The 15,779-nt window shown below is 43.2% G+C and overlaps 1 protein-coding gene across 3 annotated transcripts in view; it reads right to left on the bottom strand.

Moving 5' to 3' along the window:
* SLC25A13 (solute carrier family 25 (aspartate/glutamate carrier), member 13) overlaps positions 1 to 15,779 on the bottom strand; it is an 89,387-nt gene that overhangs the window by 33,004 nt on the left and 40,604 nt on the right. For all 3 annotated transcript variants that reach the window (XM_014940302.1, XM_014940301.1, XM_014940299.1), the window contains 7 exons: positions 12,747 to 12,886; positions 6,087 to 6,233; positions 4,476 to 4,614; positions 3,547 to 3,640; positions 3,300 to 3,384; positions 1,088 to 1,172; positions 542 to 700 (listed from right to left, as the gene is read on the bottom strand). In XM_014940302.1, the coding sequence (XP_014795788.1) occupies positions 542 to 700; positions 1,088 to 1,172; positions 3,300 to 3,384; positions 3,547 to 3,640; positions 4,476 to 4,614; positions 6,087 to 6,233; positions 12,747 to 12,886 (849 nt within the window). The remainder of the gene's footprint in view (positions 1 to 541; positions 701 to 1,087; positions 1,173 to 3,299; positions 3,385 to 3,546; positions 3,641 to 4,475; positions 4,615 to 6,086; positions 6,234 to 12,746; positions 12,887 to 15,779) is intronic.

Below are 15,779 nucleotides of genomic sequence, written 5' to 3' on the forward strand. Positions count from 1 at the left end.
GCTATTTAGCCAACCTCCAGTAACTCAGGTCATACTTTACAGAGTGTATGTGTATCACACCGCTTAATTTTAATGGTGTTTCACACCTTGTCTTATAAACTGTTCAATTTTTTTTCAGGTGCTTAAAGCTTTGCCAGATCATAACAATATTATACTGAAATCCTCCACTCTTCATTCCTGACTCAACTGCTTCTGGCAATGACCTAACTTCCGACCAAACAGGAGAAAATATTCTTAGTACTAAGGACTGCGAAGGAAATTAAAACTTGACCAACAGTACATTTTTGTCGTAGGAAATTGCCGTTGTTGCCCTGTTGCAGATGAGGAAGGAAAGGACAGAGAGAGGTTCCACAGAAATGGCCTCATCACAATGAGGTTTTAATTATCAAGAAGCCTGAAAATCCTTCATCTATAAAAGAACAGAAGCAAAAGCACAAACCAGGAAAAATTTAAGTCTTAGCAAAATAGGCTTAAAAATCCAGGGTTCCACTGAACTCTTATTGCTATCTTATCATTAGTATATACCACATTTTAAGCTTACCTCTGTAAAGCCCAAAGAAACCTTCATAACGTAGCACTTTCTTGAAGCAATCAAAGCTGTTTTTGTACATAAGTTCTCCCACAAAAGAGCCCGTAGAGCGCTGGTTCTGCATTCGGGTTTTCACCAGGTCGATTGGGTAGACTGCAGTGGCACCAACAGCTGCACAGAAAAACCAAATGGTCAGAAATCATGATTTTGCACTTGGGGTGTTTGACCACAACCGTTGTCCTCCACATTTACATCTCAAATATCAGTTGTATCTTTTTTCTCCATGATATATTCTGGATACAACAAGGTATCTCCCACAGTTTTAACCAAAAGCACTTCGTGGCCCTACCTCATTATGGCTCATAAATCCCCAAACTCTTGTAGATCAGATAAGCCCTTCCTCTTCCATCTTAGTCATTCCATCCCTTAGACAAAGCTCCAAGGGCAAGACTGAGAACCCTTCCACGCTGAAGGCAGAAGAGGAAAGGAGGGCAGAAGAAAAGAAAAAAAACCCCAAAGAGTGAAGAAGAATATTCTTTTGCTCAGCCCATGACTAACCTCCAGCAACGGAGCCCAGGGCAAACCTGTATGCTGATTCTGCAATCTGGATGAGAACAGGTCGGGACACATCGCCTGGAGCTTTCTGTCAAGGCAGGATTTAAAATCAAAGGGAAGACAAGACAAATAATCAGAACATGGTATTTCATGAGAGAATATCTCATGATATCACTACAGAGATACCCAGAGAAAAACCCCCAATACACTGAGGATTTTGTTTTCAATTATTATTTCTTTTCCACTGATTTCTAAGTGCCATATAATGTAGCCTCTTCAGACTGGAATAGCAAAGAAAAGAAATACCAATACCACAACAAAATTATACGACTCCAAAATCAATGGTCCAAAAACGCAGAGGAGAGCACACATCTTGCATCTTAAGTCATTAATTTTCCACAGTTAAAAGCAACTCCAGTTTGGAATTTCTATTGTGGCCAAGCCCAGGTGTATCTACTGCTTCTCAGGCTCTCAAGACAAGAGTACAAGCACTGTTCAAACAGATTAGCTAAAGAAAAATAAGGTTTCATAAAGCACCCCCCACAATTTCATTTTGCTTACAGTCTGTGAGTGCCAGGTTTCAAAATAAATTTCAGATTTATTGAGATGCTCCAGATTTAAAATTGCTATTTAATGAAAGAAAATAATTAGGCAAACAGCAGTTTGGCAGGGGCATGAAGTCTTCCATACTCACTAACAATTTTTGTAATACTTTTTTTTTTTCAAGATACTACAAATAAAAGGACAAAATAAAAATATGGAGATATTTTTTCCTGAAAATGTGTTTAGGTTTTAGCTAATATTCCAATGTAGCTGGAATTGGCCAGAAAATAAATTGAAAGTATCAACGTAGCTGCAAATCTTCTGTCTCAACATCAAGCAGCTGACATTAAAAAGGAACTGGGGAGAAAAATGAAAAGGTAGGGCATGTATGCAGAAGAAATGGTAAATAGACTCGCACGTCCTCATTATGCCTATAAATCATACAAGCAAAGTCAGTGGCCCCAAAGCAAAAACCGAAGAAGCTGCTACTTTCACCACTGCATTTTTGGCTACGTTTTACTGCCACCTATTGCAACTCCCCTTCCGTGATATTCACCCCAACCCAGAGGCTTTTAACTCCTTTAGGAGTCTTCTAGGAATAGATGGTGGAGCTTTTGGGAGCCAACTCCTTTGAATTCATTCTGGCACAGTCAACATTTAGTCACTGCTCAAACGAGCAGAAAACCACCACCCCGGATAGTGTCCTGGAGGGGTTGTGGGGGTGTTCACACCTCGGGGAGGGAGGGCAAGAAGAAAGAGAAGCCAAAGAGACATGTCTGTACACACACACACACACAGAGGCCTGGCTGATGGCCTGGGAGTCCTAAAAATGTAGCTGCATCAACCCATTGTGGTCAAACTGGCGTCTCTGCACAGACTCAGAGCAGGGGAAAAAAAAAAAACCAAACAACCAAAGAAACCCCAAGTCTCACAAGACACAAAGTTAAGGCTGCCTTAAAATAGAGACAGAGAAACAAGAGGGTTAGTTTTAAATCTATCTGTAAAAAAACTTGTGTCAATGAAAATATGATATGCTAAAATAATATCAAAACTAAAACATCAACAGGTTTGACATTTAAGGAACACTCCTGTTTCTTTTTGCCTCAAATACAACATGAGTTCATTTGCTGTTACACCATGGAAAGTCAATATCCTTCAGGTTTTGGAAATGCAGAGAATATTAATGCTTTTACTGAAACCCTGATGGCAGACTAAACACAGTATCTCCTATCTTGATATTCAGCTGAGCAAAAGGCAAAGCAGAGAATACTCTCAAGCCAGAAATGTGTGTTCAGAACAAGGGCTGATGCTGAAATTACCATCCGTATTGTTAAGGGGGAAGTCTTCTTTCCTCATTAAAAAGAGCAGAGAGCAACAGAATCACAAAACATAAACACCTTAATTAGGTATACACCTAATATTTACTGAATGGCTGGATGACACTCATACACATTTTATTTTTCCAAAGTAAATGATATTTAACCTGTCAAAATGCAGCCCGAAAGGGGCACAGAGAAGACATGACACGGGTTAAAAATAAATTTTAACAAGGTCTTCCTCACAGATATTACAGAACTCAAGAGAAAAACAGCTTACAGCCCAGAAGGAGGCTGGCTCTCTATTTACCTGGCACTGGATGCAGATAGTAGCATAATCTGGCTTCTGTTCTTACCTGCCTCTGAGCCTCAGCCAGGTTGTAGGGCAGCGTCCCCTCCTCCAGAGGAGCGATTCTCTCAATATCAGCCAACGTCATGCGCCTGGGGAAATTAATTCAGCTCACTATTTCCTCAGAGATGGGCTTTCACATCACAAGAAGTTACCTGCACGTGACCACAATGCTACACCCTCCCGTTCCCCACCACCACCTCCCACCACTGCAGAGAAGGAAAGAGGAGGATGGAGGAGAATTCCCCACTTACCCCCGTGGCTCATAGAGATCTGCCAACTGGAACAAGATGTCAACCTCCATGGGTGTAACCTGACCAAATTTCTGAGCTGCCAGAACAAACTCCTCTGCAATGGAATAAAAACACAGAAGAGAAAAACAAATCAAACCAGAAGAAGTCATCCAGAGCACCCCAGAGCCGCTTTACATTTTAATATTAAGTAGAAGATGCTGTGTGGGGGCAGGGGAAGGAGAATAAAAGTGACCCATCACAAAAGTGTTCCTGCCACTACATAAATGTATGTTTTTAAATGGTATATCCTTCATGCAAGTAAGTTCAACTCTCTGGTCTTAAAGCTTAGCGCTATCAGCAGGATTTAGGATATTTGACATACGGTATCAATCAGTTGTGGGGCAGAGGGAAAAAACCAAAATAAAAGGCAAACAGAAAAAAAACCCCAGGAGTCGAGAGATGTGGAACTTTTCATGTATAGTCCCAGTAGGCCACATTAATGAAACTCTGGCGTTGCACAGGGAATTCTCTATAAAAGTGGTTAGATATAGCAGATAACATCTTGTTCCAAGCTTGTAGATCAGCTTACTGTGCCGCCAATACAAGTTTATGGAATTCTTCAACTACCCTTGAAGGTCACTTTAATGGGCTGCCAATTTGGCAGGAGTCCTAGGAAGTTTTTTAAACTTTTAAATATCTTTACATACTTTCCTTCCCCTGCCCCCAGTTTACTAGGACCTTTTTTTTCCTGATTGAAACAAAATGAAAAACCTGGAGGGTGGACTTCAACGGGAGGGTACCAAAGCGAGCGGCGTCCCAAGGAACACTAACGAGGCACTGATTTTCAATCCCATTGATTTAAAAGCAGAGAGATGAGGTCTTCCCCTCCATCCCCCTCCCCCAAACCAAATGCCCAAGGAAACTTCCAGACTGCAAACGTTTCTACCAACCCTTAGTGACTTCCACATCTTTTCTGTTTCCAGCCAGAGTACTGTAGATCTTTCTAATGAGCTCCATGTTGTTAAGGAGAGAATTAAATCCATTAAAATAGGAAAAGCTGACCTGATGGGAAGTGGTACCTCCAGCAGCCTAGAGTAGAGACAGTAAAAGAAGAAAAGAGAAAGGAGGCTGTTACAAGACCAAGAAAAAAAATCTTGAAATAAAGGTTTTCAAACAGTGTTATTTTACAAGAGCGACAGTAGCACAGGGTTGCTTTTTCAAAAAAAAACCAAAAAACAAAAAACTGCAAAATAAAGAAAACTATGAAAGATTCTTATGTTACTGAAACTAATCATGACCAGAATGTAAAACTCTCCCCACCCTACAAACCTAAACAAATACATATGCAGGATTAGAACAACATAACCAGTAGTAATTTACAAAGTTCAGGTTTCAGTACTGCTTCAGTTGGAAATGTTTCATAAGTTGGCTTATTTCTAGTAATGAGGAAATCTACTTCTACACGTCAAGTATATTACTATACAGAAAGTTTCAACAAAATCAAAACGTATTCTGAAAAAGGTCAACTGAAACATTTAAATTCACAGACATTTCATGTCATGGAAAACCAGCAATAAGCTCTCAAGTTTATATCAGGCAAAGAAAATGGGAATAAGAAGGTTTGAACAGTTATTTGTTCTCAACTAAGAACAGAGCCTAAAGCTTTATTTTAAAGCGGTATTGAGTCTGCATAGAAAAATGATTGGATCAATTCCCTATTTAAAATATAAGATAGGTGATCAAGCAAATTTCTGATAACAATGCATAAACTTGGCAAAATTTGATTGACCTTGAGGAAGAATCAAAAATCTTATGTATTATGAGAGAGTACATCTCCCAGAAAAGCTGATAACAAGACTGGGGAGAGAACTGAGGAAGAAAATATTAGATCTCACTGTCAGTCCCCAAGGCTTCTGGCTACACTTTTTGCTGTGGGCTCCTTCTGGAGCTGGAGGTAGAACAGTCCAGGGGGGTCTCCCCAGAGTGGAGCAGAGGGGCAGAATCCCCCCCTGGCCCTGCTGGCCACGCTGCTGGGGATGCAGCCCAGGGGGTGGGGGGGTTTCTGGGCCACCAGTGCACGTTGACAGCTCATGTTGAGCTTCTCATCCACAAACACCCCCAAGTCCTTCTCCTCAGGGCTGCTCTCAGTCCATCCTCCACCCAACCTGTATTTGTGCTTGGGATTGCCCAGACCCACGTGCAGGACCTTGCACTTGGCTTTGTGCAAGGCCAAATCCTTATTTACAAAGCCAGTCCTTTGGGGATGATTTCCTAAGGGGGATGCAAGGGTATTTTGACATATTTGACACAGTCTACACTATGATGGAATGACTGGAAATCCTCAGGCAAACTCTACCTGCATCGGCCATTGCTAAGGTCCACCTGCCTGCTTTGGCTTTTGTCTAACGAGAACATTGTGGACAAGAACATTGTGGACACAAATTCTGCAATAAGGCTTAACTTTCATATGTGCAGATAATAAATGCTGAACTTAAAACTACCCATCCCTAAGCTGGACTGCGTCCTGACTCTTTCCCAGTTGGGATACCAGGACTACTCACAGCTACGAGACATTCTTCTACAAACGGTGTCAGCATGTGTGGCCGGATGGTGACCATAATGTCCCTGAAGTCCATGGCTGTGACTCTTCCAGCCTGAGCATTGTCTCTCTGCACAAAAGCTTGTTTTGCATGTTCTAACTGTATCTCCTGAAAACACAGACGGGGAAAAAAAAGGTTAGTTCAAATTCATCACCTGAATAGTTAGATTTCAAATAATGCAATCATACAAGGTATCTCATACTTATCAAAACACGATTACATGTAATCACATTTTAATTGGATATTGTATGTGCAACTTTCAGCCTGTTCTATTGGTAGCACATACAGTCTCTGTCACTGAGCTCAATATCTGGGACAACCACCGTGATTTCTCTGCTGTCTGGACACTGGGTTGCACAATTCATTGAACTGAGAAAGGGAGGACACATTTCAACACACCAGTGCAGGTGATCTCCTGCTCGTGAACATGTAAGTGTTCCATGATGTGCATTCTCCAGTGTATCTCCTGTGTCACAGCAGGGCAAAGTACTGCCTGTGAAAGCGTTTGCTACTCCTTGAGCGAGGACAATGCCATCATCAGAGATCTCCACACAGACACCCACTAATCTTAAAAGCATTCCCTCAAAAAGCATCCTCATTTAAAACATCAAGTTATTTGTCTACAAAAGCCCCCAGCAGTTTAACTTAGAACTCCTTGTATCAGGACTGATTAAAGACCAGCTCTCAATATTTCCGCAGCAGTAACAGAGATCACTCACAAGCATTATCTGATGCAACCACCTGATAATCTCATTTTGTGATTCAAATGTACCCCTGAGAGAAGAGGGGAGGAAAAAAAGGCATTTAATCTTTCAAAATTGTATCTTTTTCTATTGTGACCTTCACCCTTTTCTTCATAAATTACTCTTAGACTACTTTCTTATTATTTTATTTTTCATTTCAAAGGAACAACCCTGCGCAGACAGGAACCTGGTAATACAGAGGATCTTTTTGTTCAGCTCAACGGTTTTGCCAAAACCAGAACCACATTTTGGTGATGCAGTGAGACTTCCCCATTGAGATTTCTTTGCTGAATGGAGGAAAACAAATTATCGCCACGTCCTCCCTTTAAATTCCAAGGCTTATAAAAACTTCTTCACTGGAAATAGAGTGCTTAGTCTGAATATGCACTCTAATGAGTTACTCTGAAAATTGAATCAGAGCAAAAGGATGTGACAGCAATACTATGCAAGTCTTGCAGTGGACTGTGACACCATCCTATTTTTTCCATCTATTTGCAAATATATGCCTTAAAAGTCATTTTAAGCCAAGACTCAGGCTAGTCAAGGATCACCAGCAGGACATCTTCTTGGTGAATGCGATCTCCTGTAAGCTGCAGGAGCAACAGCAGTGTTCAAGGGAATGGAGAGTGAAGGGTGAAGGGCACATTCAGCTGGTGTAGGATCAGACCTGCTGCAGATCCTGACCTCCCCAATTTTAGTCCTAATTTCTAATTAAAACAGCTAACCTGTGAGGTACAATGAAAACCTCCTGACATATTAGGCAGAAGAAGGAAACAGGCGGGGAGGGGGAAGGACAGATCGGTGTTTCAAGGCTGCGTTTCACTTACAGAATTATTCAGAAATTTCTGCTTTTGGTAGGAAACGCTTGTGGGGGTTAGAATTCGAAGAGTTACAATTTCAGTTCAGTTCCTGTCCATCCCAGCCCTCTGCAGGGAGGTGTTACAATTCAGCAGTAAGGTCCACTCTGGCTGGATGCAGCCACGTAAGCTCTTGCTTCGCTCCAGTTGTGACTAGAATCTCAACAGAAATTTGGAAGCAAGCAATTTGGGGAGGTTTATGGTGGGAGGAGCACGAGAACACAGAAAAAATTTCATCAGCTGAGGCAGGCAGCTACCAGGGAGGCAGAGAGCTCTGAGGGGGAGGTAGGTATAATCACTGCTGTATTCCCAAATACTCACCACCTGGCAGGGCGAAACGTATGAATAAATGAACAAAAATGTTTGTCATTAAGTGGCAGCGTCACCAAAGGAAAAAATAAATGGAATTTAGCAGAAGGCTTACATGGGAAACTGTGAATGTTGCTTTCAAATCCTTCCCTCGTTCCATTTGTTTTAAACCCCTGGAACCTCTGGAGCTGTTGTGCTGGGAGAACCCAGCACTAAAATGTTCAATTTGTTTTAACCACTGGAACCGCTGGTGCTGTTGTGCTGGGAGAACCCAGCACTAAAATCTTGTGAAAAACCTGGGCACCACTTGCAGCAGCCCAGTCTGCCACCATCTGTGTGTCCCCATTAGTGGGTCTGGAGGTGCAGGTACCACTGGGGAGACCTTGGCTGACCCAGAAGCAAAGCGGGGCCCACGATCCAGAGAGGCAGGTTGAGAACTTGTTTCTTCTCGTCACACAGCTAATTGCAAAAAGGCCATTAGTGCCACAATTAACATGAGCCCAAACACCCCATCCCCTCCCTGCTAATGTGATTCCTTCCAATCTTCTTGCTACGTGTGGAACCCACCAGAGAGAAGAATTCTTCCACTAGGTCAAACGTAAGTTGAAGGACTCGGTGGTTCCATATGTCTGTGCTCTCAATAGTCAGGGAAGAGTGAATAAACTGGAAAACTCTGCATAGGATGATGTCTGTCTTCTGGAGCTCCCTACTGGCACCTTCTCCTTAGTTCACAGAATCACACAATGATACGGGGTTGGAAGGGACCTCTGGAGATCATCCAGTCCAATCCCCTGCCAGAGCAGGTCCTCCCAGACCAGGGCACACAGGAACATGTCAGGTGGGGTTTGAATGTCTCCAGAGAAGGAGACTCCACCACCTCTCTGGGCAGCCTCTGCCAGGGCTCTGCCACCCTCACAGCAAAGAAGTTCCTCCTCATGTTGAGATGGAACTTCCCCTGTTCCAGTTTGTGCCCATTCCCTCTCGTCCTGTCCCTGGGCACCACTGAGAAAAGCCTGGCCCCATCCTCCTGACACCCACCCTTTCAGTATTTATAGGTGTTGATCAGATCCCCCCTCAGTCTTCTCTTCTCCAGGGTAAAAAGACCCAAGTCCCTCAGCCTTTCCTCATCAGAGAGATGCTCCAGGCCCCTCATCATCTTTGTAGCCCTCTGCTGTACCCTCTCCAGCAGTTCCCTGTCCTTCTTGAACTGGGGAGCCCAGAACTGGCCCCAGTGCTCCAGATGGGGCCTCCCCAGGGCAGAGCAGAAGGAGAGGATGAAAAAAGCACAGGGATGTTCAGGCAAAGATATTCCCAAACCACGACCAAGGCAGTGACATGGCACACGAGAACATGCAGCCCATTACACGGTAACATGCTTAGTCTCAAAACTACATTTCACTTATAAAAAAAACCAGAGCGATGTCACTTCTCTAATCACTCTACATGCATAACAACGTAATAAACTCTGTTTAAAGCATTTAACTCCAAAAGGCTATCTATTCCCTCGGTCCCCGGGCTGAAAGCTGAGCCATCTCACAGCGTGACTAACTACCTTTCAGAAGCGGCTCAGCAGCTACCAGCAATTTATGAGGGAAATCTTTACGAGATGTTCATAACATCACCTATGCTGGCTGTGTGCAGCTTGTATAAAAAATACCACATTAAAGCAAAGTGGTAGTGTTCAGAGACGCTATCTGATTTGCAATAATTTTTAGTGTTCCATCTACTTCAGTCCATCATTGTTTACCGAGACAGATTAAAGTTCACAGAAATACAATCCTCTCTGCTTTGCAATACAAATTACACATCCTACAGAACCTTCTCCGACTAGACTTTCTGTAAACTTAAGATTTACTCAGAAAGCAAGCTCTCCCTTGGCGCTGGAAGTCCAGAATTCCCCCAGGTAGCATAAGACTATCTGAGAAATTAATTTGCACATTGTGGCAGACATGCTGGCAGCGGAATTTTCATGAACTTATTTCCTATCTAGAAATTTTACCCCAGCGTTCACTTACAGCTCATTAGAAGCTTCTTTAGTCCCCACTGAGATAGAAATTTATGTTTGGGTTCCATCCCAATGGATCTCCAAGTCATCAGATACAGCACAACCCTTTCCACTGGAATAGATCCTGGGGCTCAATTAAAGAGCACAACTTCATCAACTAATATGCTGGGCACAAATAAATTCCCGGACAACGTGGAAATGGATTTACCAGGCCCACATTTAAGCATATGTTAAAATTAATCCCACAGAATAGATTTTACACACCAAGAAAGGGGCCAGTGTTGTTCTTCTTGAAGCAGACTCGCCACTTAAGTGATGATGGAATTTGACCATATGCAAACAGATCTCAATGTGACGGATATTTAGTGGAGATATATCCACCAATATATCATTTTAAGCTCGCAGAACAAGCAGCAGGATACAACAACAAACCCTGAGCTCTGGGTTAACAAACAGATTGTTAACTGTATTAGAGCCAAACGGTTTGGAGGCTCTACTTTTGGGCATCTCCGTTACTGCAGACAAAAAAGTGCTGGCAGGATATAAACTATCAGAATCCCATAGAAACTCTTCTTATTGAAAGCCCTAAGAGATCCACCTCGTGCATGGCTAAATATACTAATATTATTTTCCACGTGCCTTCAGCTTTGCCAGAAGTGGTGATGAGCCCAACTGCTGTGACAGATGATGAATATGTAACAACTTTATGTGGCATAACAGGACCCAATGTGAATGAATTTGAATCCAGCTGGACTATTTCATTAAAAGTTGCAAATTGCATTGTACTTACAAAGCAGAACCTGACACGCCTTACAGCCCCATCTGGGGCATGTTAAATACATTGTAAAGAGCATTCACGCATCAGGAATGTACAGGAAGGTCGTTTGGTCTCCACTGTGGTCTCCTGCTGTCTGAGGTCCAAGGTCTAGACATCAGACCAAGAAGACTGACTCCAAAGCAAAGCTCAAGTCCCAGAGGTTACAGACCTTCAAGGAAGATTTCTACCTCTGTGAACAGCCTCCAATTTGTGCTGGGAGTCATTCCCGTGCCCAGACTTCAGTATCTATCATACAACGCTGCAAGGCAAGAATCAGCAAGGGAGCTTATGTGTTTCAAAGATTTGCAGTTCTAGAAAGATGTACCCAATTGCTGTGACTGATGGAGCATCCTGACAGACTGTACCAACAACAGGCAACTTCAGCAGAGCCTGAGGACAATTCATTTATTGGAAAGTCCTTGCTGCCTGCACCAATGCTTAGAGCATCTTTATTAGCAGCCTCAGAACTTCTCCAGAATGCCTGTCACCTCTCTAGAGGACACCCAGAATCCTCATCCTTTTCCTCCATCACTCTTCCTCCCTCTTTCTGTTCTATATGGAGGTGTCCCTGCCCAGGGCAGAGGGCTGGAACTGGATGATCTTTAAGGTCCTTTCCAACCCAAACCATTCTATGATTCTATGATCATCACCCAAAAGGCTGTCTGGCTCCTGAGGACCACTGACGTGTTCCAACACAGTTCCTCTGCACTGCAACTAACCAGGATTCACTTTTGCAGTAGGGCCAGTTTTAAAAAAACCAAAGGAGACACACCAAAACCAAATACAATTCTCCCCAGAATATGATCATGTCCAAGAAAAGTCCTTTTAGGCAAGGAAAGAGAAACACTCCTCCAAGGGATGAGAAAGCCTGGTCATTAGGATTCATCCCCAATGTTGGAAAATCCTGCCTCAGCTCTTGCTTTTCCTAATTCAAAGAAAAAACACGAAAGAACCCAAAGACACAGAAAGAACTCAAATCTTCCACATACCCAGCCACGAGTTTACGGGCTCTTTGGGCCTGTGGCTCTAACCTCCCTCACCGCTCCCCTTTCTCCCCTCCCCCCACTTTTTTTTTTTTGGCAAAAATGTGGCTTATTTTCATTCTGGGTTTTTCTTTAGCTTTTCCTCAGATCACTAGACATAGCAGGCAAACAGGAATGGTGCTCTCTGTTAAGACTGTGATTTTAATCCATCAAAATCAGGATATGTGAACACCAGAACATGTGGCCAGAGACATTTTATCCCTAATTGCCATGGTTACTGACACTAATCAAGTGACACGTTTGCTTTTTTATCCAAAAGAGGTTCCAGTTCCGCTATTCTGTCACAAAACTGGTCTATGTCGTAGCTACTCAGGAGTTACAACAGTCAATACAAAACCCAAGGGAATACAATTTAATCATGTGATACCTGACGTCCTCTTCATACAAAGTTAATTAGGCTCTGTTCTACAAAGTCAATTTGAAACATTTGTCTCAATAGCATTATCTTAATTATTCCTCATCAAAATGATACCACCTCCTACTGTGAACTAACAGACTTGTGTAAACAAGAAAAAAAGAAACCGCGCAGTCTTGAAGCAGGTTCCCATTTTAAAACTCTCTAGTGTAAATACAGGCATTAAGGATTCAGAAGGAATACAAATAAGAAACTCACGTGTTTCACCACTTCAAGGATCACTTTTCCTACTGAAGACTATTTGTAACAGTGCTGCTGAAATACAGACAATCTGTTTATTTTGTTTATTAGCGCAATATTTTGTCTGCTGTAACAAAGTACCCTAAAGTGTGAATAGCCAAGGAGTCCTTACAAAAGATAGATTGTATTTTATTCTCTATACATCACATATCCCTGAAATATTCTTGTCAAACTGTATTGTATTAGACCCACCAGTAAAAACTGGGTGAACTCCGCGTACGTGAGGTGTCTTTTTCTATCCTTTCCAAAGTGCAGCTGCACGAACTCTGAATTCCAGTTAAAGGGAATGTGCTGATGAATTGTGGTTTGGCCAAAAACTTGCTTGGCATCCTCTGGGAAGAAAAGAAAAACGTTCATTTAAATAATAAAATTAAATAACAATAGATACAAGCATATATTTATACGAATAAAACAAATATATTTTCTAACAGGAAAGCAATACTGTTTATACAAATTGGTAATATATTGTAAAGCAAACCTGATTTTTTTGTTTACCAATATCAAAAAAAATGAAGTTTTGAACACCCTCACCAACACAGTCTCTGAATAATCTCTTTATTTGTGAAGTTTTAGACTCGCAGCATTTGATTAGAAGAGACTCCACCAGATATTTCAAAGTCAAGCAAGAAAAGATTAAAATTAAAAGGCAATTTTTAAAAAGATGACTAAAGCTAACCAATTTTCAGCATAAGCTTTTCACACCGATAACAATGAAAGTTTTGTGCCACTTATAATTCAGCCTTTTGTATTATTCCCAGACTTCTTCACATTCAAACAAACCAACTACAAAAAATAGCCATATTTTAAGACCCACTTTTCTGTAGCTCCCTTAGAGGGACAGTGATGCGCAGGGACAGGCACAGGGGGGACACGGTGGGTAGGGGCACAAACTGGGCACCACCTCCAGCCCCAGGCCTCTGCCACAAGGAGGGGGTTGGTTTGATCACACCTAAAGTTCAAGTTCAAGTTCATAGTTTCAAGTTTATAGCAAGTTTATATAGTTTAGCTCCACAGTTTAGTCGTCGCAACTGGGCAGTGGTCAAAGCTTGGCAGTGTTTTTGGTAAAACACGGCATTTTTGGTGAAGAAACAACCACCTGAAGCAGAGGAAGTTGTACAATCACTAATAAGGACCATGCGTTGCTGGAACATATTGCATTGTACATATTTTAACTAATGGAAACAGCAAGAAGATCTGAGGAAGTACCTGTCTCGCACGACAGCGCCCACTTCAATGGGACAGTCTGTCTCGGCCAAAAATACAGGGCAAAGATCTTCTGAAGACAAGCTCCAGGCCAGAGGTTCCCAACTGCTACAGACCTTGCTAATTGCCATATGGCTCCTCCAGCAACGCCAGCCCAGAGCCAGTTCTCATCTCCGGCGAGTTCCCGTGGGCACGGAGAGCTGGTTCCCAGGAGACACTCCCTGCCCACAGGTCTCCTGCTGCCTTCACACTTTGGGGAAGAAAGACCAGGAGCCCAAACCCCGAGCTCCTGTCTGTCTGCGAGCAGCAGAGCTGGAAACCAGTTCCCAAGCGTGGCTGGCGCCTGGGGTTGAGGAAATCAGCTCAGCTTTGTGTGGAACGGGCTGGGAGCCACCTCGTGGAGCCAGGTCTGCCCACCAGCCAGGCCTGGGGGCCACCTTCCAGCTCACCCCAGCGCCACAAGCAGAGGTGGGAGCCGACTCCTCGGGACCATGAGGTCCTGTCTCCTGGGCAAGTTGAGTTCTGGCTTCTGGTTCAAGCCTATGGCAGCCAGGGTGACCTGAGGAAACCCAGCCAGGGTGGAATTCCCGCTTTTAGCCAAGGAAGCAGGAAAAAGTGAGAGCACGGCGGGACAGCTGAAAGCCAGGAAGGCGTCAGGAAGAGCCTAAGGGAATGACAGGTAAAGACATAGGAGAAAATGGTCCTGAGGAGGTGAAAGGGTCAGGTGTCCTACTGCACAGACCCAAGAAGTGTTACCCACCAAGACAGCTTGTTCTCAAGCAAGGGAGCTTCACAGAGAGCAGAGGTGGTGCTGCAGACCTCTTCCCATCCCTCAACACAGTCAGTAGTTTCATCTTTAAAAACATCCCCCCTCCCCAGATCCTGGGGAACCAGTGGTGAAAGAACAAGTTGGATTTAACTTACAAACAGAAGACTGACCCCACTTAACCTCAAGTTCTCAAAATTCAGAACTTCAAGCCCTAATGTCCTATGAGAATTTTCTCCAAGCCACGTCAGTGGCCCCAGGACAGCATTGTTCCTTCATGTCTTCAAGCTTTATCACAGCCAGCTGGGACCTTGTCCGCCAGCATTCTCCAGGAGCAAAATTCCGCTCTCAAGGCACCAGGAAGAAAAGCCAATGGGTTCAGGGTGAGGTCCTGTCCCTCTGTTGAAAGTCTTTTATTTAGGATGCTTTCCACTGACACAGCTCGAGGCACCTTGCCACAGGTCATTGGAGATCACCTTTATAAAGTTCCTGCTTTCTGCCAGACTTCCTTCAAAGAAGGGAACCAGCTTGAAGAGGAGAGTCTTGTCCGTAAATAAAGAGGAAACAGAAGCTGTCTCTTCCTGGTAGCAAGGAAGAGCCAGCCTCCAGTGAAGAGGAGGGTCTTGTCCATAAATAAAGAGGGAACAGAGGCTTCCTTCCTGGTAGCAAGGAAGAGCCAGCCTCCATCTCTGCTTTTCCAGAGGAATGAAGATATTCCCAGAACAGCTCTAGTACCTGTGCCTTGCACAGAAATGGGATGCTCATTTGCTTCCTCTTTTCCTTTCTCCCCACCTCCTCCAGAGGAAGATACCGACAATGTTCGGATAAGATTAAGAACAAGTCACCATTTACCAAGAACTATGTTTGGTTGAACTTCAGGTTTCTCTCTCTCCCCACCTCCTGCAGATCCCCAGAGCAAGATACCGACAATGTTGGGATAAGATTAGGAACAAGTCACCATTTACCAAAAACTATGTTTGGTTGAACTTCAGGTTTCTCTTCATCAGAGAAAAAAGGTGTTTTCTTATTCAATGCAAGGTAAGAGATAAGAAAATCTTAGCTAGCATAAAAGCAGCCTCAAATTCCTTTTGATGGGCCCAGGCTCCTCACAACCTTTCCTGCAATGTGTTAACATATGAAAGTTACACAGTGTCCTCTCATTATGCCACTAGAATTTTATTTTAATTGGTTATCATACATTAGCTATCTTGAAGGAACAACCCATCTTGCTCCCCCAACTCTGTGCCTTTTAAACC

The sequence above is a fragment of the Calidris pugnax genome, unplaced genomic scaffold (genome assembly GCF_001431845.1).
Source record: "Calidris pugnax isolate Ruff unplaced genomic scaffold, ASM143184v1 scaffold76, whole genome shotgun sequence".
Lineage (NCBI taxonomy): Eukaryota > Metazoa > Chordata > Aves > Charadriiformes > Scolopacidae > Calidris > Calidris pugnax.